The sequence below is a fragment of the Ursus arctos genome, unplaced genomic scaffold (genome assembly GCF_023065955.2).
Source record: "Ursus arctos isolate Adak ecotype North America unplaced genomic scaffold, UrsArc2.0 scaffold_14, whole genome shotgun sequence".
NCBI classification, from domain to species: domain Eukaryota; kingdom Metazoa; phylum Chordata; class Mammalia; order Carnivora; family Ursidae; genus Ursus; species Ursus arctos.
In genome coordinates this window covers 28715812-28742831 of record NW_026622808.1, presented here as the reverse complement: position 1 = coordinate 28742831, position 27020 = coordinate 28715812, and the positions used below count along the sequence as shown (strand labels likewise).

Here is a 27020-nt window from a genome sequence, read left to right as displayed (position 1 = left end):
TAAGAGGCAGGAGGGAGCCGGGTATTAATCTACCCACTCTGGGGGGGGGCACAAACTCCCCCCACCCTGGCCGGCATCCTGAGGGCGGACTTGGGTGTCCAGGAGCCAGAGGGAACTCCATCTGCTTCTCCTGCCCAGTCACTCACTCCCCGAGGTGGTCTCGTGGGGTCCCAATCAGATCTGATCCCTGACCTTTCCGAGATCCTCAGCTGCCCCACGCCTCTACTCTGTCTGCCCTGTCGCCCACCATGTCTCCTGCCCCGAGCCCCCCTGGAAATACTTCCAGTCCCAAACCTTGGTTGGGTGAAATGGAGGCAAGGTTGGAGAGGGTCCCTTCTTAGCCTCTGGATCTCACCCTCACGGGGGAGAAGAAGCCAGGCCAGTCCCTGAAGTCAGTGTCCACAGGTTAAGCGCCCTATGTCGGGTTCCTAAAAATGTGGGCTGCTTTCAAAGGCTGGGGGGTGGGGGCATGGGCGGGTGGGTGTGGTTCTACATGGGCATCCTGGGAGGCTGCACTTTCGCCATTGTCCATTAGGTGGCGCCCAATAGTGTGCTTTGGATTCTGCACTCCCCGCTCCAAAGTGAAAAATAAAATAGAAATAGTAATTAAAAAATAAAATCCTTCTTGGCTTCCAGGGGCTTCGTCCCATGTTTTCAGGCTCTGAGCCTGGGGACTCAGAAAGGGCTGTGTCATATGTTGCCTGTACATGTGTAATTATACCTGCACAGCTTGGGGTGTCCTGGGTCGTGAGAGGTCAGTGAGCAGGCTACTGGCTTCTGGAAACACTTTTGGTCCAGACTCCAGCTCTACACCTGCTGGCTCTGTGGAGGGGGTGCTCGGAAGGCAGGGAGGGTTGTGTGGAAAGTGTTCTCTGCCAGCCTTTCTAAGGAGACCATAGTGATATCAGTTAGGGGCATTGTCACCATCAGTGGGACCCTGAGTCTCCCAGGAGCTCAGCCACGGGTTGAAAGCATCATGGGAATTGTGGCACAAATGCAGCCATGGAAGTCATACACCTGAGAGATGCATTTCCAAGAGCACCATACGCAGAGATGGTGGACTGCTCAGTGTGGAATGAGAGTGTGGGCTTCAGAGTAGTCAGAGAAGCCGGGCTCTTAATGCAGACACGGCTAGGGAGTGTCTAGTGAGGGTCAGGGACCATGGAGTGCCCAGTGCAGGACAGAGAATGTGGATTCACCCAGTGGAGCACGGAGAACAAGGAACGTCCAACATGGAACAGACAACCCACACATCCCACGTAGAATAGAGAGTGAGGGGTGTCCATTTGAGAACAGAGGAGGGACATTGTCTGGCTCAGGTGTTAAGAGGTGTCCTCAAGCTGCTCTGGGGAACAGAGACTGTGGGGAGGTGAGGTGAGGTGTAGGGGGTGGAAGCCAGAGATCGGGGAGCAGGGGACTGCAGCGCAGACATGAAGGAAGTTGACTGGGTGGAGCTTGTGGTGCTGGTGAGACTGGCTATGCTTAGAAGGTGGAATCATCATCAGGAGGCGCTGACAGATCAGGTGTGGGTGAGAGAGGGGTCAAGGCCAACTCCAGAGCTTGTGGATAACCTGGAGGATGGGGAGTTGCGGGAGGGAAGAGGAGGACCTCCTGAGTTCAGGATGCGTGAATTTCCTGTGGTTCACCGCATGGGCGGCACTGTGACACCTAAACTCGTAAGCCCTGGGTCCAGGAAGAGAGGTCAAGGTGTGACGTAGAGATTCGGGCCTCCCAGAGCCTCAGTGTCTTCATCAGTGAAATGGAGACAATTGTCCTGCCCCCACAGCCTACAGGAAGGAGCAGGAGTCAGCCACCCCACCTCCCCAGTCTGGTATGCAGTGGGCCTGCAGCAAATGCCCCTCCTTTCTTTCTTCGTCCCTTTCTCTGACACCCTCCCCAAATCCCAGCTGCCCTGGATCCCTCATGGATTCACAGATTGGCTCATGGCCCCCTGTTGGTCCAAGGAAATCCCAGTGACCCTCACCGCCACTGTCACCCATCTTCTTTCCAGGGGATGAGTCCAGAGGACCAAAGTCACAGTGAATCCCCTGAAAACAGACATCCCCGTGTGCTCATAAACAAAGACAAAAACACCCACAGAGACAAGGCAATCAACTCTACAGGCCCCACTCACAGGCCCCATAAAAACCCTCAGACATCTGGGGTGCCTGGGTGGCTCAGTCAATTAAGTGTCTGCCTTTGGCTCAGGTCATGATCCCAGGGTCCTGGGATCAAGCCCCCACATTGGGCTCCCTGCTCAGCGGGGAGTCTGCTTGCTCCTCCCCCTGTGCCCCTCCCCCAACTCAGGCTCTCTCTCACTTGCTCTCTCTCTCAAAAAAATAAATAAAATCTTTTTAAAAAAATTAAAAAAGCCCTCAGACATCTGATCACACCCACATATATGTCCACACTCAGGCAGACACACTTATCCATGAAAATGCAGACAGCAAAACTTAGGCACCCATGCTAGAAGCCCTTTCCTCCAAGCCTCGAAACACAGAACGTCAGATTCTTGAGACTGACATTTTTTGTCCTGGATCTAACCATGCCCGAAGCTCACTATGCTTTTAGAGTTTTTTGTCACAAAATTTTCCCTTTTTTTGCTGGAGCCCATTTGAGTTGGTGTGTGTGTGTGCGCGCGCGTTCAATCAGAGTCCTGGCTGATAGAGATGAATAAGTCTTTGCTAAATAAAAAAGATTGCGAAAGGAGGTATTCCAAGAGGAAAGATAGGATTTACAGGGGCCTGGAGGTATGAGATGGCATGGCCAGTGGCGAGCTGTATTGTAGTGTGTACAATAGTGCTGGCGGCCGGCTGCAGCCAGGTAGAGCATTTGACTCTGAGTGTCTGATCCTTTGGGAGTCTAGTCCGTGGGAGCCACTGAATGTTCTTGATCAGGGGAGTTTGACGCTCAGAACTCTCCAGCGGGAGGTCTTGCGTGGATAAATGAATGTATTTGCCTCAGACCTGCGAGATAGGCGCAGATGCTAGGAGACTGAATCTCAGAGAGGACAGCACACAGGGTACCAGAGAGTCCTGTCTCAACCGACTTCTGAGCTTGCCGGGTGTCTTCGAACTACAACTTCCGGCATGCAACGCGAGCGACCTCTTGTCCCTCGTGGCTTGCTCCAGCTGCAAGCCTGACGATTGGTCTTATGGGCTGTTTGTCAAAACAGAGCCGGGCTCTGATTGGTTGGGTTCCCGCGAGGTGCCCGGAGCCTCCGGTCAGCGGCCCGCGCTCCCGCCGGCGACATGGTGAGCCGGCGGCCAGCGGCGTGGGGGGCCTTGGCTGAGGGGCAGGAGATCCCGCTGAGGGGGTCCAGGGAGACCGAGGGAACTGGGATCCCTTTGTGGGGATTGGGAGCTCTGAGGGACTCTGGGTCGCGCTGAGGGCCGTGTGTCCCTCTCTGGGTTCAGTCTCCCTGCGGGACCTACGTAGGGGTTGGGGGTTCTGCCTAGAGGACTGGAGGTCCCTAAGCGTTCGAGAATCCTGGAAAATCTCTGGGGGCCCTCTAGGGGCCTGGGGACCTGCCGAGGGGTCGCAGCCCCGCAGAGGGGACTGGGGACCCGAAAACGTACGGATCCTCGCTGGGGAGGTTGGGGGTCCAGCTGGAGCCCACGCTGGCGACGTGGGTCCTGCGGAAGCATGGGGTCGCTGCGTGTATTGAGGTGTGTGGAAGGGCCCGGGACAGTCCTGAGAGGAGAAGTCAGGCCAGGGGGATCTGGGTGGCCTCGGAGCGGACGAGGGTCCCAGAATTGGAGACAGAGCAGTTGGAACGTTCAGGTCTCACGCGGCTCTGGGTCCAGCCTATTGAGTTTATTCTTCATACTTAGCCTGGCCACTGTGGGTGGGTCAGGCTGATGCGGGGCGAGAGCGGGAACTTCCGACCCCTAAACGTTCGGACTGGGCAGAGGGAGGGGCCCCGGAGGTCGACCCGACCCTGCCTGGGGGAATCCCCAAGGAGGGGCGTTGGATGTGCGCCTGAACATGAGAAGTGAACGTGGTTCCCGGCCTGGGTGCGGGAAGCAATGGGAGATGAGCGGAAGGGTTCTCGAGAGCGGAACGGAGGAAAGCCTCATTGGTGTTAGCAGGTAGCAGGATTCTCGTATTCTCGGACTGTAGGTCCAGGGAAAGACTTTGAGCAGGAGAGAGACGTGGGCTGATGGGAGGCTCCAGATATCTTGGGAAATCTGCAGAGCCAGGACCTCAAGACCGGAGGCTGCTGGGGGGAGGGGCTTGAAAAACATCGCTGGACCGACCTCAGGAGCCTCAGGTGGAGGGATGCTTGTCTTTCTTCCCTCTTTCCCATCTCCTCCCCTTCCCCCTGGCTCCTCCTTCCCTCCCTCTCTCCTTCCTTCCTTCCGTCCTGCCTCTCCTAGGTGCTGGGACCGAAGTTTGAGCCAAGGCCCCCTCCCTGGGAGGTGTCAGAGGGTGATAGGGGTCTGCAGTTGAGAGCCCAAGGGTCTGGGAGGGCCTCTGAGATCCCAGTGAATGGAGGCAGACAGGCCTACGGAGAGAGCCGGGCGATGAGGCAGGGTGTCTTGAGCTGGGCCCTCCAGGCCTTGCTGGCTGCGAAAAGGAGTTGGATTTTGACTGACATCCTGACTCGCTGAAAAGGGCCCAGCTCTGTGTCTGCGGGAGCGACGGATGGGTACTGGGGCCTCCCGAGACTAGACGGGGATGATCTGCGCTCTAGGCATAGAGGCCCAGGCTAGAGGTGCCGCTGTGCTGGGGTCGTGTTAGGTCGTCGATGGTTAAAAACCTAGCAAGAGATTGAGTCACAGGGTGGAGGCCACAGAGGGAAGAGAAAGATCAGCAGGGGAGCCCCAGGATCTGTTGTCTGGAGAGGCGCCGGTGGGAGGCTCTGAGGGCGCGGAAAGGGGCAGAAGAGGACCCTAGGAGGAGGTGCTGGCCCTCGGAGAGGCCCACCTCACTGGGCTTGGAAGGGGGCTCCTTGACCTTGCCGGCGACTGTGCCCACAGTCTTTAGTGACCGCTAGCCAGTCTGCACTGGGGGTTAGGGAGGGTGAGCAGTGAGAAGAGGAGATTAGTGAGATTTAAAGACCAGAAAGATGATGCGCCAACCTCATTACTGAGAAAATGTTTCTGGTTTACAAGTACAGGCATAGAGAAAATATCCTCTTAGTTATCTTAATGATGGATTTCTCAGCAGTCATTCCGAATTACTGTGTTGGCCCGATACCCATCACACTAGAGCTTTTCCTATTACAGTTAGCATATTCTTGCCTGATTAAAGGATAATTTTAATAATTAATTTTAATATTAAAGTAATCTTTATTTCACTTTAGTTGTTAATTATAATATCATAATACTAGTCGACAGCACTCCTGAGCACATAATTTTATATAATTACATAATTACTGATACCAAATTGGTATTTACTGCATTCAAGCAGGAAAACCCAGCTTCAGACTGATTACCAAAAGCATTCCTTCTAAAGCGTTTTAAAATTAATATATGAAAACGTGTAATGAATTGGTAAAAAGTTTGTTACATAGAAGTTAGTGAGAAATTCCTAATTTAAAAAGCCATCCCACTCGTATAAGTCTTTGTCCTGAAACTGACAGTGGCCAGAAATAGGCTTTCCAAGGAGGCTGGCTACAAAAGGGAGCGAGAAGGAGAGGGCGATGGAATCGTCAGGATAATTTCCGGTGGGAAAGAGGGAGATGGAACTGCCAGGGTGAGCTACGACGTGTGGGTGGGGCCGTGGGAGGGGAGCCTCTTTCACTGGCTGTGCTCCTTGTAGGTCTGGAAGGTGGTCTTGACAGCACCTGAAACAAAATAGGCAGCACCCCATTTCCTGGTGGGGAAACCGAGGCCTCAGGGAGCTGAAGAGCTGAAATCCATAGCAGAAGCCAGAAGTGAACCCCAGCCTGTGCTCTCCACCACCCTACACCCCAGCTAGGTGGTGTTGGTAGGGAGTGCGGGAATCCACACACAGCAGGGGCTCCCAGGGTGGAGGCTGAGCCCACCCCAGCCCCCTCCTTCAAGATGCAGCTGGAGCCCAGGAGGCCCTCCCTCCCCAACCTGGCCCCAGCCTCTCTATAAATAACCTGACTTCCGAGGCAGTGATCTTGTGACCTTCTGGCAGGCACTGCCCTTCATGTCCCCTCCCCCCAGGCCGTCCTGGGAGTGCAGCTGGTGGTGACCCTGCTCACCGCCACCCTCATGCACAGGCTGGCACCGCACTGCTCCTTCGCACGCTGGCTGCTCTGCAATGGCAGGTGAGCCACGGCCCCGCCCCGGGCGGTGGGAGGAGGCCCTCCGGGCCCCGCCCCCTCCGCCACCTCCAAACCCTGCGGCAGGCCCTACGGTGTTCTCGGTTTTTTAAAAACAACTTTATTGAGATATAATTGACGTACAATAAACTGCAAATATTTGAAGCACACAGTTGGATCAGTTTTGACAGATGTACACACCCGTGAGACCACATTTCCCCACTGGAAAGAGCAGCTGCTCCCCCCACCCCCACTCCGGCCTTCCTGGAATCCAACCCCCCTGCCACACTACTCTCGCTGTAGATGTTTCCTGCAGTGCTTTTTGTCCCTGTTTGGCTCTCGGACCCTTTCTGAGATCTAGGGGAAACTGAACTTTCCGTCAATGCACACGCCTGCCCCGCCAGAAAAGATAGCCAGCAGATTCAGGGGTGTCCAGGACTCCTGGCCACCCTGCCGTTTCCCCATAGCTTCTCACTGCACTCCCCCAGTCTTCCCCTGGCCTTCCCCGGGCCTTGCATGGCCTCTGCCCATCCTGTCCCCATGCATTACGGGTCTCCCCCTGACTCAGTCCTGGGTTTGAGGATTCACTGCCTCGAGCCCTCCATGCCCAAGCTTTCTTGACTTCCCGTCTTTGCCCTCAGTCTCTTCCGATACAAGCACCCTACTGAGGAAGAGCTTCGGGCCCTGGAGGGAAAGCCGAAGCCCAGAGGCAGGAAGGACCGGTGAGTGAGCCCCCAGCCTGAGGGGAGCAGCTCCCCTTCCAGGCGCAGTTCTGGGCACCGAGGAGAGGGGTGGACACCCCAGGTTGAGAAGATGTCACTGTTGTTCATTGGTTGCCTCTGGCTGAGAGCTAATGCTTATTGCAAGTGTGCCCTGGGCCAGCCCTGTGAGTGGGTGGTGTGCGCACCCCGATGAGACCCAGGCTCGGGAGAAGGTACCTCCCAAGCCAGCTCCTCCCGTGCTCTGAGGGTGGCACGGTGGAATCTTCCAGGCTGGATGGGGCGGGCCTCCATGTCTGGCTGGGGAGGAGAGAACAGAGGATGCCTCTCTGACACTCCCTCCGCCCTTACCGCCCCCCCCCCAACAGGTGGGCCAATGGCTATAGCGAAGAAAAGCCCTTGTCTGTGCCCCGAGACGCCCCTTTCCAGCTGGAGACCTGTCCCCTCACAGCAGTTGACGCCCTCGGTAACAGCCCAGCTGGGTCCCCAAAGTCGCAGCCTCAGCCTGCACCCTGGTGGGATGGGCGAGGGGGGTGGCCGGCGCTGGGCTGTGGACTGAGCGGCGCGCTTCCCGCAGTCCTGCGCTTCTTCCTGGAGTACCAGTGGTTCGTGGACTTCGCCGTGTACTCGGGGGGCGTGTACGTCTTCACAGAGGCCTACTACTACGTGCTGGGCCCGGCCAAGGAGACCAACATCTCCGTGTTCTGGGCTCTGCTCACCGTTGCCTTCTCCGTGTATCCTTCCTCGGGCTGTGCAGGCGGTCAGGGAGGAGGGAGGCACGTGCAAGCGGGACTCCAGCTCCCCCCCCCCAAAGTTGGTCTATCAGTTATCAGCTGCTGTCCCCAAAAAACTCCCCAAAACTGGGTGGCGTAAAACGGTCCCTCTGTTATTCGCTCTCCTGGGCGGGGCTCAGCCCTGCGGGCTTCTCTCTGCTCTAAGGGGTCCCACCTTCCGGCGGGCTAAACCAGGCTTCCTCCTGGTAGCAGACTCACCAGCAAGGAAGAAGGGGTGCTGCAGGCTTCCTGAGGTTTCACAGGAAGTTGGCCCAGCCCCGTCTCCGTCCATTCTCTTGGTCAAAGCAAGTCACCAGCCCCGATGCAGGGGCAGGAAAAGAGATGCCCCTTTTGCTATGTTTTTTTTAAATTATTTTTTATTTTTTTAAGATTTTATTTCTTTATTTGACAGAGAGAGAGAACAAGCAGGGAGAGTGGCAGGCAGAGGGAGAGGGAAAAGTAGGCTTCCTGTGGAGCAGGGAGCCCGATGCGGGGCTCGATCCCAGGACCCTGGGATCATGACCTGAGCCACAGGCAGACACTTGAGACTGAGCCACCCAAGCGGTCCCTCTGCTGTGTTTTTCTATGAAGCTGCCCAGGGAACAGAGACAAACCTGTGACGCCCTTGTGGAATGGGCTTGGGAAGAAAAGCCCATCTCGAAGTCCACACTGATTCTGGAAAGCCCCTTGGCTGTCTTCAGGGCAGATTCGAGATACAGCCCTTGTATCTCTGACAGCTTCTCAGAGGAACGGGAGATTCACCTGCTGTGAACGCAGCCAGGTTCGGTGGGTCAGGCAGACCACCCCCTTGTGAAGAAACAGACTTGCTGGCTGTTTCAGTGAGAAATGGCCACAGGTAGGGGTGCCTGGGTGGCTTGGTTGAGAGCCCAACGCTAGGTTTCAGCTGGGGTCATGGTCTCGAGCCCTCTCCCCCCTAGTTGGGTTCGGAGCTCGCATGGAGCCTGCCTGAGATTCTTTCCCCCTCCCCCTACTCTGCTCCTCCCCCCACTCGCTCTTGTTCTCTCTCTAAAATAAATAAATAAATAAATAAATAAATAAATAAATAAATTCTTAAAAAAGAAAGAAAAAAAGAAATGGCCACAGGTGGTGTGACGAGGCCGAGCTGGAGGCCCAGGCACGCCTGCCACCCATGCCACCCAAGCCCGCTGACACAGGCGCGAGCAGCACTGGACCTTGGGTCCTGGGCTTGTTCGGCAGCTCACTCTTCTGCTGGGTCACCGCCCTGCTCCCGGAGACTCCAAACCCCGCTCTGGCTGCGAGTGGGGGAGTGGGGAGGCGCACTACAGCTGCTCAGGCTTCCTTAGCCCTGCCCCCAGCAAGATGTTCCTGATGGTGACGCGGTTGTACTTCAGTGCAGAGGAGGGGGGCGAACGCTCCGTCTGCCTCACCTTCGCCTTCCTCTTCCTGCTCCTGGCCATGCTGGTGCAGGTGGTCCAGGAGGAGACTCTCGAGCTGGGCCTGGAGCCAGGTACGTGCAGTGTTTGGGGCGGGGGTCGCCACGTCCATCACTCCCTCGTGGAAGTGGGGTTTAAGTGGCTTGTCCCACCAGCACATAATCGGGGAAGGGGTGGGGGACTCTCTATGGCTGCTTGCTGCCCTCGCGTCTCCTGGGGCTTTGGGGCAAGAGGCTGTCCTGTCTCGTGGCTTCTGATGGCTGCCTGCGGCTGTAGTTCTTCGCAGGGCACTTCTGTTCCCCTCATCTGCCCTCTCCCCAGCAGCCACAGCGATTTAATATTTATCCATTCTAATTTAATTTGGTGAAGGAAATAGTAAATGGCACAACATTCATAAAGTACAAGAGGATATACATGGGGTAAAAATCACCCACACTGGCTCCCCTTCCAAGAGGAAAACTGGGAGACCACTTTCCTTTTTCCCCATAAAACGGTAGTGTTTATGGCTGTACACCCTGTCTTTTTCCCTTAAAAACATTAATTTGGAGGTTGTCCCTTGATATTACATACAGTGTGGGGTGGGTTTTTTTTTTTTTTAATTATAATACCCACATAGTATTTCATTTTATGGGGGTTCCATGATTATTTAGCCAGTCCCCTACTTCTGGACATCTAAGTCTTCACTATCGAACGTCGTTCAAAACCAGGTTGTGTTACCACCGTGTCGTGTGTGAGTAGCCCTGCGCATGTGGCCCTGTGCGAGAAAGTGCATTTGTAATTTCGATAATGTTGTCAATTGCCACTTAGGAAGAGATTAATGAAGTGCCCATTTCCCCACATTCTCTCCAGTGTGTTTCCTCAGACTTTTTTTTGTCCTGGCTAACCTGATGGGTGAAAGTATAAGCAAGGTTGAGTGTCTTTTCCTATGTGGAAAAGTCATTTCTATCTGCTTTCCAGAAAAGGTCTGTCCTTTTGCCCAGTTTTCTGCTGAGTTGTTGACCCTTTTATTGATTTGTAGGAGCTCTTTATATATGAGAGACATTAGCCTTTGTATGGGATAGTAGTCGCAAATATTTTTTCTTAGTTTCCCATTTTTCTTTTGATTTTCTCTATTCTTTGGATGATCTTTTAAAAATATAATTTGGATCACATCACTTCTCGGCCAGATACCAGACTCTTGTGGTGTTTGGATAAAGATCAAAGTACTCACTGTGGTGCGCACAGCCTTGCTGTGTTCCTTGAGCTTTATCTTCACCAATTCTCCCTGCTTTTCAATTTTTAAAATTATCTAATATTGGAGATATATATATATATATATTGAACATGTATATGTAAATTACAAAGCAAAATAATAATGTAACAAACTCACTTCTTAAATGAGAACTAGAACATTCCCAACATTCTTGCATGTCTCTGGCGCTCCTTTCCAATCCTGCCACCTTCCTCTCCTACTCACAGCCCCAGTCAGTCTCTCAAATCTTGTGTTTATCATTCTTTTGCTTTTTTTTTCAAGTAGGCTCCATGCCCAGCATGGAGCCCATCGCAAGGCTCAAACTTCGCAACCCTGAGATCAAGCTGAGACCAAGAGTCGGGTTCTTAATCGACTGAGCCACCCAAGCACCCCATTCCTGTGCCTTTGTAAAAAATAGTTGCATCACATATGTTCTGTCCCTAAGGAATTCACCATACAGTCCGCTCGCTGTTGTGGATGGTGTCAGCCAGTGTGTCATCTGCCAGCTGGTGCTTTTTGGTCTTTTTGATACTGTTTACAGAGCGAGGCCGTGTTGGTCCGGGCAGCTTTCATTCATCTCTTTTCACAGATGAATGACGTTCTCTTGTGAGGCCACTTGTCTTTGTTTGTCCATTCTCCTGTTGCGGGACATCTAGGCGGTTTCCACATTTGAGCTTTTTTCACAGGTGCTGTAGGGAACATTCTTGGGCACGTTTCCTCATCCGCATATGCAGGCGTTTTTTTTTTTGGGCACAGGATCTGGGGACGAGGGGGCGTGTTCACCTTCATAAGAGGGTGCCTCAGCATTTTTCAGAGCAGTTCTCTCGGCACGCCCACCAGCCACGTGGCCTGGGGTTCCGAGTGTGGACCCTGGTCTCAGGCTGCCCACTGAGTCCCAGCCACCCTGGGCAAGCGTGGGTGAACTTGCAGCAGCCCCTGCCTCACCTCCCTGCTTGTGAGGTGGGGTGGTGAACGCACCAACCTTCCAGGGGCACAGTCCGGTGCGAGTGAGTTGAGATCTATGGAAAGTGCTTGATTTTTGCCCGTCTAGTGGTGGAAAAGGACGCCTTTAGTGGTCTTGACACGCATTTCTCTAATTACCTGGGAGGCTGAGCAGCTTTTCTTGTTTATTCACGATTCTCATTTCCTTTTCTTTGAAGAGCCTGTTCATACTGTTGCCCATTTTTCTTTGAGGCTGTATGTGTTTTTTCCTCCATTTTTTTTATTGTGGTAAAATACACATAATATTTACCATTTTATTTTTAAGAGTACACTTCAGTGACATTAAGCATATTCACCTTGTCGTGTGACCATCACCACCATCCTTCCCCCCCACCCTTTTGCCTTGCAAACCTGAAACTCTGTCCCCATTAAACACCGACTCTCCATTTTCCCCACCCCAGCCCCTGGCGCCCTCCATCCTACTTTCTGTCTCTATGAATCTGACCATCCTAGACGCTTTCTGTGAGGGCAGTCATTCAGCATCTGTCTTTCTGTGACTGGCTTTTTTCATTCAGCATAATGTCCTTAAGGTTCATCCACGTTGTAGCCTGTGTTCAAATTTCCTTCCTGTTTATGGGTGAATAATACTCCATTTGCATGACTATATCCCATTTTGCTCATCCATTCATGTATCGACGGACATTTCTGTTGCTCCTGTGTTTCAGCTCTTGCGAATAGTGTTACGGACATGGGGGTACAAGCCCCTGCTTTTAATTCTTTTGGGTACAGATCCAGAGGTGGAATTGCTGGATTATGTAGTAATTCTATGTTTAATTTTTTTGAGGAGTCAACACACTGCTTTCTTGGGGTACCTGGTGGCTCAGTTAGTTAGGCATCTGCCCCAGGGTCCTGGGATCGAGCCCCATGTAGGGCTCCTCGCTCAGTGGGGAGTCTGCTTCTCCTTCTCCCTCTCCTTCTGCAGCTCTCCCTGCTTGTGCTCTCTCTCTCAAATAAACAAACAAACAAATAAATAAATAAAATCTTAAAACACACACACAACTCTTTTCTTGGCTGGCTGCACCATTTTACATTCCTACCAGCGGTGCCCAAGAATTCCAGCTTCCCCACATCCTCACCAACATTTGTTATCTTCCTTTTCTTTTTCCTCGAGAGTGACCATCCTAGTGGGTGTGAGGTGGTATCTCAGTGAGGTTTTTATTTGCATTTGCCTAACGATGAGTGATGTTGAGCATATCTTCATATGCCTGTTGGTCATCTGTGTATCTTTATTGGAGAAATTGTCTATTCAAGTCCTGTGCCTATTTTTCTTTCTTTTTCAAAGATTTTATTTTTTAGTAATCTCTACACCCAACGTGGGGCTCAAACTTATGACCCCGAGATCAAGAGTCACACAGTCCACCAACCAAGCCAGCCAGGCGCCCCCTTTGCCTATTTTTTGAACCTGTATTTTTGGTGATGAGTTTTAGGAGTTCTGTATATATATCTGGGATACTCATCCCTTCTCAGATGTGCGATTTGCACATATTTTTTCCATTCGGTGGGTTACCTTTTCACTCCATTGGTAGTATCTTTTGATGTACAAAAATTTTTAATTCTTGTGAGTCCAATTGGTCTACATTTTCTTTTGTTGCTCGTACCTTTGGTGTCAGATCTAAGACATCAGCACCAAATCCAAAGTTATGAAGCTTTTCTTTGGCTGTTTTTTTTTTTTTTTTTTGGTCTTGTTGATTTGTAGGGTTTCTTTATATATTGTGGGGACTGATCCTTTCTTACATGTGTGGCACATACCTCCTCCTATCACATCTGACACACCATTATTTCCTGATCCACTGAAAGAAGATTAAAGACACTGTCACTTAACCTATTGCATGCCATCAATGGTCATGTGTTTCTCAATTTTAAAGAAGTTAAAGTGGCGAGAGCGGGGAGTGTATCTTCAAATTTGTGGCATGGCTTTTCACTTTCATTGTGGTGTTTTTTTTCCTGTTAAATTGTGGGGGACCCGTCTGGCTCAGTCGGTACAGCATGTGACTCTTGATCTCAGGGTTATGAATCTGAGCCCCATGTTGGGTGTAAAGATTGCTTAAAAATAAAACCTTAAAAAAAACTGCCTCAAATGTTTTATTTTGAAAAATTCTAAACCTGCAGAATAGTTGGAAGAATCCTCTAATGAATTCCCATATGCCCTTGACCTAGACTCTTCTGGCCACGTTTGCATTATTTATTCTCTGCACATGCACATGTCGCACTTTTTTGGGCTGAGCCCTTGAAAATAGTTGCAGCGCTCACCTCTGGTGTTGGTTGGTTTGTTTGTTGATGAATAGCAGTTCCTTATTTCAGTTGGTTTTTGTCTTGAAGATATTCCCTTCCCTTCCCTACAATCAGAAAGACATGTTCTATTTTCCAACACAGTGTTTCAATTTTGCCTTTCACATAAACCCTTAAACTCCTGGTCGTTCACTACTGTCTTATGAGGTAGGGATCAAACTGAGTGTTTTCCATGGAATGACCTTGCTGTACAATTGCATTTTTAGTGAATTGTGGGTTTCTTTTGGCTTTCTTTCATCTTTTCCAATCTTTCCCTTTTGTGTGGCTAGGATCTCTGGCTTTTATAGCACTATTCTGGTAGGTTTCTTTTTCTTGTTTCCAATTTCTTAGTTGGGTATTTAGCTATTTAGTTTTCAGCTTCTTCTGTTTCTCTTTCTAGCGTTTCTAGCATATAAGGCTGTAAATATTTTACTAAGTCCCACTTTTGTCCACACCTTAAGTTTTGACTTGTAATTTTCATTATCAGGCAGTTCTGGGTATTTTTATGTTTCCATTGTGATCTTACTTTCTCTTTCTCTCTTTCTTCGCCTTTCTTCCTTCCTCTTTCTTCTTTCTCTTTCTTTCTTTCTTTCTTTCTTTCTTTCTTTCTTTCTTTCTTTCTTTCTTTTTCTTTCTTTCTTTCCTTCTTTCCTTCCTTCCTTCTTTCTTTCTTTCTTTCTTTCTTTCTTTCTTTCTTTCTTCTTTCTTTCTTTCTTTCTCTTCCCCCCTTTTTTTAGAGGGGGGAAGGGCAAAAGGAGAGGGAGTGAAAGAATCCCAAGCAGGCTCCATGCCCAGTGCTGAGCCCAGTATGGGGCTCAATCTCACAACCCTGAGATCATGACCTGAGCCGAAATCAAGAGTCGGATGCTTAACTGACTGAGCCACCCAGGCGGTCCAGTCAGTGTTTTCTTTATGTTTTGTGGCTAATTGACAAGGTGTTTACAAGTGTAGAATCGCTGTATATACCTGGTGAATCAACCATTTTATCATGGTATATTGACCACTTCTGATTCTAATAATACTTCTGTCTTACTCTATTTATCAGGTAATAATATAGCCTTTTCAGCTTTTTTTAAGTTGAGATATAATTGACATGTAACATTGTTAGTTTCAGGTATACAATATCATGATTCAGCATTTGTATGCATTACAAAACAGCCACCACAATAAATCTGGTTAACATTCATCACCATACAGATACAACTTATTTTTCTTATGATGAAAACTTTTAAGATCTATTCTCTTAGCAACTCTCAAGTATACAATACCACCTTTCTTTTGCTTAGTATTTGTCGTATCTTTTTAACATCCCTTTTCTTTCAACCTTATAGGGACCTTATGTTAAGGTACGTCTCCTTTAAAAAACATACAGCTGGATATTTTCAATCAAGCCCAACAGTCTCTGTCATTTAATTTCAAAGTTTAACCTGCTTACATTTATTATGATTACTCACATATTTGGCATTGTTTCTACCATCTTATCTTTTCACCTTCTTTTTGTTCTTTTTCTATGATTGCTGTTGACATTGGCTGCCGGTCTAATTGTCTTTCCTCTGTAGGTGATCTGTCTTAAATCCCTGGCTGCTTTGCGATCTCTTTGTTTTTGGTATTCCAGTTTCACTACAGTGTATAGGTATGGATTCCTTTGTATTATTCTGGTTTGATATACTTCGTGTGTGTCATTCATTCTGCAGTCTTTTCAACTATTCTCTTCCAAATCTCCTCTCCTCCTTCATTCTCTCTTCCCTTCTCTCTCTGGGGCTCTTATTTGAATTATGCTGGACTTTCTAGTCTGTCCTTCTTATCTCTTAATCTCCCTTCATAGTTCCTAACTTTTTATCTTTCTGAGTTGGAATCTGAGTGATTTCTTCAGACCCAACTCATTCATTCCTTCTTTGGGTGTTTTGAATATGCCATTTAACAACCTATCATTTCAATAATTGTATTTTCCCTTTGGAAGAGCTTAATTGGTTCCTTTGCAAATATATCTGGTCATCTGAGGTAGCCTCCTGTTGCCTGTTCTGTGATTCCACCTTTTATTTTCCTCAATAATTTCACACATAACACCTGCAAGATTTCTGTAGTCTGTAGGGTCTAAACTCCCCCCCGCCCCGGCTTACTCTCCTTCATGGTGATTTGTTCCCTGGTGTGTTTGGTGATTTGGGTTGTGAGCTCATTTTTATTTGCTTTTACTCTGTGGAAAATCCAAGGGCCTGAACCAAAGATTCTTTCCAGGACTTTGGTTTTCTCCTATGGGAGTCTTTCATGCCCCTCCGGATTCCTGGTATAATCCAGGAAGCTTAGACTCAGTGGTCCACCGTGCCCCCTGCTTTCCCCCAGGCCAATCAAGGGTGTTTGCCTGGTACATTTTCCTATTCTTAAAAAAAAAAACAAAAACCCGAAACCCAAACCAAACCAAAACAAAAAAATGCACATAACCAAAATACAACGAAAGTTTTCCTTTTGCCTGGCACTGAGCCTGGCTCCCACTGATGTATTCGTACCTGGGGAGCAAAAGTCTATCTGGGAGGGGGGCAGAGCAGACACTGAGGCTCCAGGGGTCTGTTAGACACTGCCCTCTCGTTGTCTTCCCCAGGCCTGGCCAGTATGACCCAGAACTTGGAGCCACTTCTGAAGACGCAGGGCTGGGACTGGGCGTGAGTCCTGGGAAGTGAGGTGGGGCAAGGGCAGGCTGGGACTTGTAGGGGGGTTGCTGACAGGCTTTGGGGCCTCCTGACCCTTCTCTTCTCCCCAGGCTCCCTCTGGCCAAGCTGGCCATCCGCCTAGGGCTGGCTTTCGTGGGATCCATGCTGGGTGCCTTCCTCACCTTTCCAGGCCTGCGGCTGGCCCAGACACACCTGGATGCACTGACCATGTCGGAAGACCGGCCCATGCTGCAGTTATGCAGAGTGCCAGATGGGTGGGGGGGGGGGGATTTAAAGGAGAGGCTAGGGGGATGGTGGGCCTCACTCCTCTGTGCCCTTATCCCTAGGTTCCTTCTGCATACCAGCTTCCTGTCGCCTCTGATCATCCTGTGGCTCTGGACCAAGCCCATTGCACGGGACTTCCTGCACCAGGCACCCCTGGGGGAGGTGCCCTTCTCCCTGTGCGCATCCGGTGGGGGGGGGGGGAGGGCAGCGGGGGCCCTTCTGTGTACCCCCAGTCTCTGAGGCTCAGGGAGGAGCCTTGGATCCTGGGGGAAGATCCTGGAGCAGGGGCGGCCTCCCTAGCCTCCTCACTCCCCTCCCCACAGGCTATCGGACTCAACCTTCGACTCACTGCGCCTCTGGGTGCTGGTGGCCTTGTGCCTGCTAAGGCTGGCCGTGACCAGGCCCCACCTGCAGGCCTACCTGTGCCTGGCCAAGGCCCGCGTGGAGCAGCTGCGGCGGGAGGCCGGCCGCATAGAGGCCCGTGAGATCCAGAGGCGGGTATGGGCACTGAAGGTGGGAGGGGTCCCTGTCCCTGGGGCGTAGGGTCGCGCGAAACCCAGAAGGCCTCCCCCTTTCCCCCCCCCACGTAGCCCCTGCTACCTGCCCACTAGGTGGTGCGAGTCTACTGCTACGTGACCGTGGTGAGTCTGCAGTACCTGACGCCGCTCATCCTCACTCTCAACTGCACGCTGCTGCTCAAGACGCTGGGTGAGAAGGGGCGTGGCTGGGGGTGGAGCCTGGGGCGGGGTCCTGGGGGCGGCCGGGGAGCGAGGCGGGGCGGGGACGGAGAGGGGCGAGGTGGCGGCGCCGGGGCAGGACTTGGTAACACTCGGCGGCCCGCGGGGTGGGGCGGAGCCTGGAGGGCCCAGGGGAGGGGAGAGGAGGAGGTGGGGCCGAAGTTGGGGTGGGCGGCCGGAGAGAGAGTTTGGGGTGGTGGCGGGGGTAGGAGGTGGAGCCTAGGGCTCGGTGGGGGTCCCAGAGGTCAAACCCCGCCTGTACCTCTACCCACCCCTCCCTCCACCCTCCTTTTCTCACAGGCGGCTACTCCTGGGGCCTGGGCCCGGTCCCCATGCTGTCCCCCGCCCCGTCCTCAGCCCACGGTCGCCTGGTGGGCCCCGGGGAGGATGAGGCCCAGCAGACCGCGGCCCGGATCGCTGGGGCGCTAGGCAGCCTGCTCACGCCTCTCTTCCTCCGCGCCGTCCTCACCTTCGTCATCTGGTGGACCGCAGCCTGCCAGCTGCTCTCCAGCCTCTTCGGCCTCTACTTCCACCGGCACCTGGCGGGCTCCTAGCCGCCTGCAGACGCCCCTGGGGCCCCAAGGTCCCGGCCTTAGCCAGCGGCTTAAGGGCCGCCTCCTCCGTGTGTGCCTCGGCGTCCTCACGTGCAAGGTGGGCCCGGGAGTCCCCGCAGCACCTGCTGTGCCCGCCCACCTCACCTTAGTGCCTGAGCCCTGGCCCCCTCAGATCCCACGCTTCTGCCTCAAAACTGTTGCCCTGGGCCCAGGGGCAGAGGATCCCACGGAAAAGGCCATTGTTTTCCGGTTGCATGCCCCGCCCCCCCATTTGAGGCAGGTAGGGGAGGGGTCATTATTCTGAACAAATAAAACAACAGGCTGATTTTTACTATCAGGACTGGCGTGGTTTGGGAGGTGGCTTTCTGCATGTTGGTGTTTGGTGCTGAGTGTGATTCGTGAAGGGAATGACGGCGGAGCACAGGGCGACCCAGACAGCGGGCAAAGGCCTGGGAGCAAGAAGTGAAGGGGAGAGAAGAAATGCAACAATGTTGAGAGGAGAGGCCACAAGTCAGGGGAGAAGGAAAACAGGGCGGTTGGGGCTGGGGGGGGGGAGTGGCAAGGGGGAGGAGAGGTAGAGGGAGAGCGTGGGGAGGGGACTCGAGGATGAGAAGGGAGGGAAATGGAGATGACAAAGTAGAAATTTTGCAGGAGGAACAAAAAGATGAAAGATGGAAAACAAAGGGGAGGGGGCAAAGGAAATCGGAGAACTGGCCCAGAAGAGTCTTCCAGAGTTCTGGGAAGAGACTCTGGAGCAGAGGGAGACCCTCATGGGATCAGGTGATGGGAATCCCCCAGGACCGCAAGTTTCCAGGTGCTGCCAGATAAGAGCCCCATCCCAAGGCACGTGTCTGGAAATTTCCAGAATGAAGACCAGCTCCCCACCAAGACAGAACAGGTCACACCTAGTGGCCCAGGTATCAGAGCTGATGGAGCGTTGTCTCCTAGTTCTGCTGGTCCACACTGCGGCCAGCACCCCAGGAGTCCGTGAAACCCACGCCCCGACCCCCGCTGGTACAGCCCTCCCCCGCACCAGCAGCGGCAGTACCTCTGGCCACCTGCCCCTTCGCTTGCTCAGCCAGGGCTATGCGTACTCGCATCTCCCAGAGCGCAACACCCTGCGGTTTAGGGACACAGAGGAAGGTGGAAACGCCTCAAGAAGAGAGCGTGAGTGGCGCACGTGTCAGGCACAGCAGGTACGAGGGGGTGCGGCACCGACGGGACGGCCAAGGCAGGAGGAACCCGTGGCGGCCACCGGCTCTCACTGCCGTGCGTTAAACCACAGACATCTTGCACGTTCCTTTTGGGACACATTTCACAATTGGAAAAAAAAAAGAATTAGAGAAACGAGGTGGAACCACAAACAGGAAAATAGGGAAAACAGACGGGGGTGGTCACGATCCTGTGTGGTCGGGAGAAGTACTCCGTTTCTGTTCCCCGGCTCGCCGCGCTCAGCACCGCAGGTCAGCGCTTCGCACGGGAGGGGACGACTCTGCCCCAAAGGGACACTAGTCAACGTCTGGAGACAGGTTGGGTTGTCACGACTGAGAGGGGACAGGGACGCTACTGCATCTGCTGGGTGGAGGCCAAGGGTGCTGCTCGACACCCTGAGGTGCCCAGACATCAGCAGCGCCCAGGCCCAGAGACTGGTAACCGAAGACACCTTGGCAAAAGGAACCGGCGGGCCGACCTTCTCACCGCAACCCTTTCGTGCAGTTTGAGTTTTCTAGAAGACCCGTATGTAGTAATAATTCAAACAATAAACACATTAAAAAGATTTATTCAAGGGGTGCCTGGCTGGCTCAGTCCCTAGAGCACGCACCCCCCCCCCTCCCGCAGCCAGAGGTGGGGGAGGGGCAGAGAGAGAATCCGGAGCAGGCTATCCTGGCCTGAGCAGAAACCAAGAGTCCGCTGCTTAACTGACTGAGCCATCCAGGCACCCTGACCATGCGACTCTTGATCTCAGGGTCTTGAGTTCAAGCCCCATATTGGGTGTGGGGCCTACTTTAATCATAAGTTTATTCAAGAACATATTTAAAAATCTGTCAAAATAACCTCAACCTTAACCTTGTTTTTGGCTTGGGGGGGGAGGCGGGGGGGCGGGTGGAGATTGGGGTTCAGAGCCGAAGAAGAGGACGTGGTCAGAAAAAAAAAGTCATTTTAATTTTTATTAAATATACTCTCTTGGCACAAATCTTTAAAATATATAAACATTATATATAAACAAGGTGTCTTCATGGCATCAAAATGTAACTCGAGATTCGGATGGCCACCGGTGGGAGGGGCGTGGCCACGGAGGGCACCGCCCAGCTGTGTGCCGGGCTGGGTGGGGGGTGGTTGCGCCGAGGCCCACTCAGCTAGCTGAGAGCCACCTCGGGGAGGCAGGCCGGGGCCAGCAGGACCTGGGGGCCCTCCCCTCTGGGGCCCAGCCTGCAGCTCAGAGAACGGTGCCACCCAACCATTCATTTGGTCTCACCTGCCTGGGGTGGCCCCCCAGCCCCAGCTGCTTTCTCTCGCCCGGGGGCCCTTGGGCCCCACCCCATCTCCCTGTGAGGGGTCCCTGCCTCTCCGGCCCCTCCTGGGCACTGGGCAAAGCCGGGAGAGGAGGTGGGAAGCCCATCCAACAGACCAGACATGGGACCCTGGGGACGAGACTCAGGCTGGCCGGTGGACACTTGCAAGGAAGGACAGAGAGAGGGGTCTTCACACCTGCAGGTCCAAGGCAAGAACAGAAATGGGACAGAACACAAGCGAGAAATGAAAGTCACGACTGGAAATGTGCGTGGGGCAAACAGGCCCTCTCAGACCCTTTCACACATGGCAGCTGGGGAGCGATCTGGTCACCCTCTGGTCACTCTCCGCCTGGAGCCAGAGCGGGCCCTTCAGGGTTTACTGTGACTTGACCTGGGGGCAGCCAGATTGAAAAGCAAAACCAAAAGAAATCAAGAAACTCTACGTGTCATTCAGAAATGGGTGTTTCTGCATCCCTGTGACACCTGGCAGACCCCAGGGGACCTCTCCATGAGACCGGCTCCCTGGGGGTGTCCTGGGGTACCCCAACTTTCCACCCCCAGGCCACACGCCGACTCAGGGGCTCCCACTTCAGGAGGATCAAAGCTGCCAGTCACCTCCAGCACTCTGTTCATGGAAATCAGACCACCCTGTGTGCCTTACACAGTCCTGCGTCCTGGCCAAGGGCCCACTCCGGTGGGGCGCCAGGGAGCCAGATGCCACAGGCTCCCCAGGAGCCGCTGTGCCTAGGGGCCGAGGGTTAGGGCCTGAGGCCTGGCCTCTGTCGGTGAGGCCTGTGGGACAGGGGTGGGAGCTTCCTGGCCCAGAGGAGGCGACCTGGGTCCCTAGTTCTCAGCAGATGCCTCCAGGTTAGGACTCAGACCCAAAACCGGGCGATTCCTCAAACTCTGCTGCCCGGGGGAGGCGCGACCCTCCTGGGAACATTACAGGCTGGGTGGGTGGGCAACAGAGGGGGAGACCCACTCCTGGGGCCCCACTTTGGCCATGGAGTCCAGGATCCAAATAACGCTCTTGGGAGAAGGCTGTTCCCGAGGAGGCTCTGGTGACAGTCATGTCACCTGGGAAGTAATGGCAAAGGCAGGACACGTGGAGGGGGGTGGGGGGCAAGAGGCTGTTTTTCTAGCCCCAGCTGAGCAGAAGGCTGGCCCCACCTCACTGGGGCCCGGAGGCCGGGCCTCTCTGTACACTCTGGGGCTCCCTCCCCTCCGTGAGCACAGGGGCAGGTGGAGTCTGGCTCCGGGCCCAGGGGGCATGGGGTCACTAGAACCAGGAGCACATCCAAGGTCACAGGGCGCCAGGAGGTGGCGCTGGTCACTCCCAGCTCAGGGCATTTAGGGCAACCCTTCCAGGAGGCAGGGCCAGCCCCGGGGAGGAGGGTTGGGGAGAGCGCCAGAGCCCCCGCCCACCAGGCCCAGCATTGCACTTCAAGGGCCGCTGGCTTCGGGACCAAGGCCAGGCCCGCCAGCTTGTTCCCCGGGGGAACGGAGCGCACCCTCACTCCACAGGCTCAGAAACAAAAGGGGTCAGCGGGCCGCCGCGCGTGGCAGCTCGGCCCCCTGGCCCGAGAGCAGCCGGCCGCAGGTCCCTAGCTCTGCAGGTGCCGCAGCAGAATCTGCATGAGGTCGAAGGTGGTGAAGCTGATGCCCACGGCGATGGGGCCCTTGAGCCAGTTCATGCTCAGGCCCTTGTAGAGGCCGCGCACGGCGCCCTCCTCCCGCACGATGGCGCGCAGCGTGTGCAGGATGGAGGCGTGCGGGTGACCCGTGACCCCAGCCGTCTGCATGCGTCGCCGCACCACGTCCAGCGGGTACGAGGCCGACTGCCCGATGAGGCCGGCACAGGCCCCGAATATCATGCGCTCGAAGGGGTAGGGCTGCGGGCGGCCGCTGTACTCTGCGGGCGAGGGACAGAGGGGCCGCGTCAGCGCGTGGCGGGGGCACCCAGTGGGGAAGGCACCCCGCATCTGGCGCTCACACGGGCCCACGCTCCTGCCGTCACTGCCGTGGCTCCAGACCCCCTGGCTCCCCCCACTCTCGGCCTCCCCGCCCCGGCCTCCTCACCTCCCAGCCACTCCTTTTGAGAAGAAAGTTTTTAAATAGGCAGAAATGCTCGAATAATCATTAAACCAAGTCCTACCACCCAGAGCAAGCTCATCTAATCACTGGTTTCCCATCTGCTGCCCTTGCCACCCCCCTCCCCGGGCCTGCTCCGTGGGACCCTCTGCAGGGGTGCAGGGGCATGGTGAGGGGTGAGGGGAGCAGCTGCCCAGACAGGACGATCGGGCAAGAAGCTGCCGGGAGGGACGCAGGAGGGGGCAGCAACCAACAGTGGGGTTCTTTAACAATGTGTGCTCGCGGATGTAACAGGAGGAGTTAAACCCAGTGAGAAGGCGCTATTCACTCTGCACACTGGCCGAGCACGACGGAATCCACCAGCGCCCGAGTCGGGTGAGTGCGCGGGGACAGGGCTGGGGAGAGCGGGGACAGGAGTAAATCGCAAAACCAGGGGCTCACATCCAGCACGCAGAGACGGGGTGTCTGCTGATCACTGACAACCTGGAAACCCCTAACGGCCCCCAGCAGGGGAGGCCCGCGCCACCACTAAAAGGACAACAACGGGACAGCAGCTCGGATATGACAGCGCGGGACTCAGAGGCGGCCTGGGGCCCCGCGGCGCCCCTCGGAAGTGCGGGAGGCAGCTCTACCGGCTGCTGTTCCTCACCAGGAAACACGACAAGGCATGGTTCCTGGGCACAAGCAAGTGTTTCCAACCACCGTGAGAGACAACATTCTTAGACGGCGGCCTTGGAGGGAGCAGGGCTCAGGCTGCTCAGGGCTCAGGGAACACGGGACCTCGACTTCACCTGGAACGTTTGTTTTAACAAAAACCATCTTGGAACACTGTTAACACCTGGTCCCCGGGGGCAGCGGGTTCGGGTGGGGGTGGCTGTATACTGTTCTCTGTGCCTTTCTGTGCTTTCCGAATTTCTCAAAATTACCACCACCCATGAGGGCCCTTCCCCTTTCGGCTAGGTTGTACCCGGACGCTCTGGGCACGAGTGGCTGCCACTGCCCTTGGTGACACTCGGGACTTCACCAAGTTGGTCTTAAAACTCGACAGGCACGAAAGGCTGGGAGTCCAGCTGGCTCCGTGGCGGCCTGGTGTCTGTCTCTTCTGACCGGGACCTGGGCCGGAAGCCTGTGCCTCCCAGGGCGGGGGACCCCCCCCACCGGCTCCTCACCTCTGTGCAGGCTCTTGAGTGTCTCGTAGGTGAAGAAGCTCAGCCCTGCGTACGGAATGACCCCCAGCACGGTGGGCGTGAATCCGTGGTAGAGGGTCTTCAGGCCCTCTTCCCGGGAGATGCGGATGAAGACGTGAAAGATGTTGCTGTACCTGCAGGACCGGGGGACGGAGCGGGTGAGCCGTGGGCACGAAGAGGGGGCTCAGCTCCCCCTGCGGTCAGGCAGGCCAGGGGCTGGTGTGACGCTTGCTTTCTTTAAGGAACGTGACCACCTTGCGAAGCTTTGGCACTGGAGGGGGACTGCGTGCTCAGGCCGTAGCCCACCTTCGCTGCCCAGATCACTGTGGGGAGCAGCGCCCGTCTTTCAACCGTGGGCATTTGTGACCTATCTGTGCTAATTCAAAATGAAGACTTTGGGGGGCGCCTGGTGGCGCAGTCGGTGAAACATCCGACTCTTGGTTTCGGCTCCAGTCACGATCTCAGGGTCATGCGATCGAGCCCTGTGTCAGGCTTCTCGCTCGGTGTGGGGTCTGCTTGGGATTCTCTCTCCCTCTCCCTCTGCCCCTGCCCCCCACTCTTTCTCTAAAAATGCATGGATAAATCTTTAAAAAAATGAAGAAAACTTTTGGTTTGATGTAAGGAGAAGCTGACCGCCAGGGTCAGAGAAACAATTACGGCCTTTCTGCAGCAGCTGCAGAATGGCAGGCCTGGCCCGGGGACTCACATTTCCTTTGGGGTCACGGCCATCCTGGCTCTGACCAGGTCCAGGGGGTAGGTCAGTGAAGCAGCTGTCGTTCCAGCCAGTGCGCCCGCAAGGAGGCGGGGCCAAGGGGGCAGGGCTCTGAAAGAGGGGGAGGAGAGAAAGTGAGACCCCCCCCCCAAGACTTGGGGTGCCCACAGGTCTCAGCCAGCGCGGAGAACCAAAGAATGGGCAGGGGCTGGCTTCCTCAGGGCCCAGCGATGGGGTCTCTTGGGTGGGTATCATTTTGAGGTTCCCGTGGCTGCCTCTCCTTCCCATCTGTCTGTGTGGATGAGTGACGTGCTCCTTCCCCACAGACACTGCGGGGCGCAGTTGGGATCACGGTCCCGCTGGGACTTAGGGTCTGAGAGATGCGCAGGCAAACGACAGGACTTCTGCACGGTGAGCATGCGGAGGATGGGAGGGCAGGGTGATGGGATGGAGTGGGAGGGTTTTGGGGGGCGGCTGGGGGCGGGCACTCACTCTCCGTGGAAGCCATAGTAGCGGCCCAGGATGCGCTTGTACTCCTCGTGGGCGCTGAACTGGATGGCGGCGTAGGGCACCACGCGCACCATGGTGGCCGAGTTCCCGCGCCACAGGCTGAAGAAGCCCTCGTTGAGGTAGGTGAAGTACAGGAGCCGGAAGGCCTCCTGGGGGGAGGGGCAAGGTCAATGCCCCTGCCTGCCCCGCTCCGGCTCCACGCTGAACACCCTCTTTGGTCCACTGTGACTGGGGCCCACATTATCGATCCCACCCGGCCCTGCCTCCCCACATTCTCTGGGCCCCACACAGGGACCCCTCTCTCCCTACTCTCCTGACCTTATGAACAGTGAAGTGAGCCAGGGCAAACCAGGTTTGCAGATGACAGTCCCACACAGAGGGTGTTCGATCGGTCTGTCCCACGGTCTAGCTTTTAAAGATATTCTTTATCTTTTCCCAAGAAGGTAATGCCTGCCCTCTGTTTAAAAATGAATCAAATGTGGGACGACTAGATGGCTCAGTCGGTTAAGCGTCTGCCTTCAGCTCAGGTCATGATCTCGGGGTCCTGGGATCGAGCCCCACAGCAGGCTCCCTGCTCAGCAGGGGGTCTGCTTCTCCCTCTGTCCCTCCCTCTCCCCCTGCTCTTGCATTTGTACTTTCTAATAAATAAAATCTTTAAAGAAATGAATCAAATGTGAAATTATGGGTTTATAATTCCAAGTCCTCTCCCCACCTCCCCAAGGATGAGGGGCTCCTGTTAGTTGCTACATCCGGGCAGAGCTTGGGGTGCCAGGACAGGTGGCCCCTGCCTTGGGGCCTGGTGGGGAGGCCTCGATCACCTGGCAGCCTGGGAACTGGCTCGTGGGGGATCCAGAGGGAAAAAACACTTGGAAAAGCCTCTGCCTCCACCCCTGGGCCACGTGTCTCTACCACCTCCTGCCAGCCCAGCGGCACACGGTGATGGCCCCGGAGCCTGGAGTTGGGGACCTAGTAGCTCACCTTGGCAGAAAATCTTTTTGAAGACACTGGAAAAACAACAAACAAACAACAGAGACATCAGATGTGAAGGACAGGCCCTCGGTCCGTGGGACCCCCAGTGCAGGGGCTGGGTCTGAGCACAGGGACTGAGAACAGCCACTGTGGCTGCTGCCCCGCCAAGGGCTGAGGTGCGGGGCCTTCCCGAGCAGGGCCGCCCTCCTCCAGCGCCTCCTCACCGCTGTGCCCCCACCCCACCTCACTCCCGGCAGAAGTGAGGGTCTCCGCAGAGGCCCCCGGCTAGACTCCAATTCAACCAAACCCCTTCGGGAAAGGCCTCCTAGCCGCCAGCTGTGCAGAGCAACCAAGGGGCCTGGGCCTCTCAGAACAAGGCCCGGGCGTGTTCTCTGCCTAGAGCCCGCCCTCTCTTCTCACAGGTGCGGGCGTGGCACCCCTGACCAGCCTCTCCCACCCTCGATGGCTGCCACCTCGCTCCCCGATGCCACGGTGCGCCCCCCTGGCAGGGGCTTGAGCCGCTGCGGCCAGAAGGGGTCATGGTCATGCAGCCTCCCTCTGCTACTCCCCGAGTGTCTGCGGAGTGTCTGCCATGTTCCCCGGACACCCCCGCGCTCCCATCTGTGCGGACGTGTGTCCACACCGACACCACCAGTTAAACCCAGCTCCCTGCAGGGCGCTACGCTGCACACTCACTCCGGGTAACAGCACTGCCGACACACGGGGAGGCGGGTGCTCAGCCGCACGCCCTTTCCCACGGCAGCTCGCTCCTTCGGGAGGGTGATATTAATGTCCTGTTTTGTGGATGAGGAAACTGAGGCACAGGGAGGCTAAGGGACCAGCTTGTGCAAGTGGGGACAGCCCGGCTTGAATCTGCAGTCCCTTCCTCCCAAACAGTGGAGGGACAGGGGCCCCAGCTGTGACACCCTCTTGTGGGCACCGGTCACTGTCTGTGGGAGCAAAGGTCTCATCTTCAGGGGACACTGTGGCTGATTAACCCAAGGAGGTAGCGTGTTGGTCCTATGAACTGGGCCTCCCTGAAAGATATGTCCGTGTCCTCGAGCCCAGTACAAGTGAAGGTGACTTTATTTGGAAACAGGGTCTTTGCAGATGTAATTAAATTAAGATGAGGTCATACTGGAGTGGAGTGGGCCCTAAATCCAATGACAAG

General features: G+C 54.7%; 2 protein-coding genes across 3 annotated transcripts in view; one reads left to right on the top strand and one right to left on the bottom strand.

Annotated features, from left to right (window-relative positions):
- The first annotated feature begins 3200 nt into the window (after window positions 1–3200).
- Window positions 3201–18201, top strand: TMEM161A (transmembrane protein 161A). 2 transcript variants are annotated; one of them, XM_026500586.4, is made up of 12 exons: window positions 3201–3254; window positions 6141–6244; window positions 6880–6960; window positions 7326–7423; window positions 7535–7691; window positions 9068–9219; window positions 16243–16303; window positions 16402–16545; window positions 16639–16752; window positions 16900–17074; window positions 17188–17284; window positions 17614–18201. In XM_026500586.4, exons 1-12 carry the CDS (start codon window positions 3252–3254, stop codon window positions 17865–17867), a joined length of 1440 nt encoding a protein of 479 aa, XP_026356371.2. In that variant the 5' UTR covers window positions 3201–3251; the 3' UTR covers window positions 17868–18201. The 2 variants fall into 2 exon arrangements, with proteins under 2 accessions (XP_026356371.2, XP_057167637.1); XM_057311654.1 differs by lacking the exon at window positions 3201–3254 and adding an exon at window positions 3294–3668.
- Window positions 18202–20021: 1820 nt separating this feature from the next.
- The window catches only part of SLC25A42 (solute carrier family 25 member 42), a 28441-nt gene continuing 21442 nt past the window's right edge, over window positions 20022–27020 (bottom strand). Inside the window, exons 4-8 of the mRNA XM_026500584.4 lie at window positions 25859–25884; window positions 24863–25029; window positions 24365–24481; window positions 23641–23792; window positions 20022–22292 (exon numbers count right to left, since the gene is read on the bottom strand). Of these exons, the coding sequence (XP_026356369.2) occupies window positions 21985–22292; window positions 23641–23792; window positions 24365–24481; window positions 24863–25029; window positions 25859–25884 (770 nt within the window). The 3' untranslated portion in view covers window positions 20022–21984. The remainder of the gene's footprint in view (window positions 22293–23640; window positions 23793–24364; window positions 24482–24862; window positions 25030–25858; window positions 25885–27020) is intronic.

Bases quoted from the DNA above. Each gene is read 5' to 3' on its own strand.
- TMEM161A (XM_026500586.4), top strand. The intron at 6,245-6,879 runs GTGAGCCACGGC...CTTTGCCCTCAG, and splicing joins TGGCTGCTCTGCAATGGCAG to TCTCTTCCGATACAAGCACC. The intron at 17,075-17,187 runs GTATGGGCACTG...CCTGCCCACTAG, and splicing joins CCCGTGAGATCCAGAGGCGG to GTGGTGCGAGTCTACTGCTA.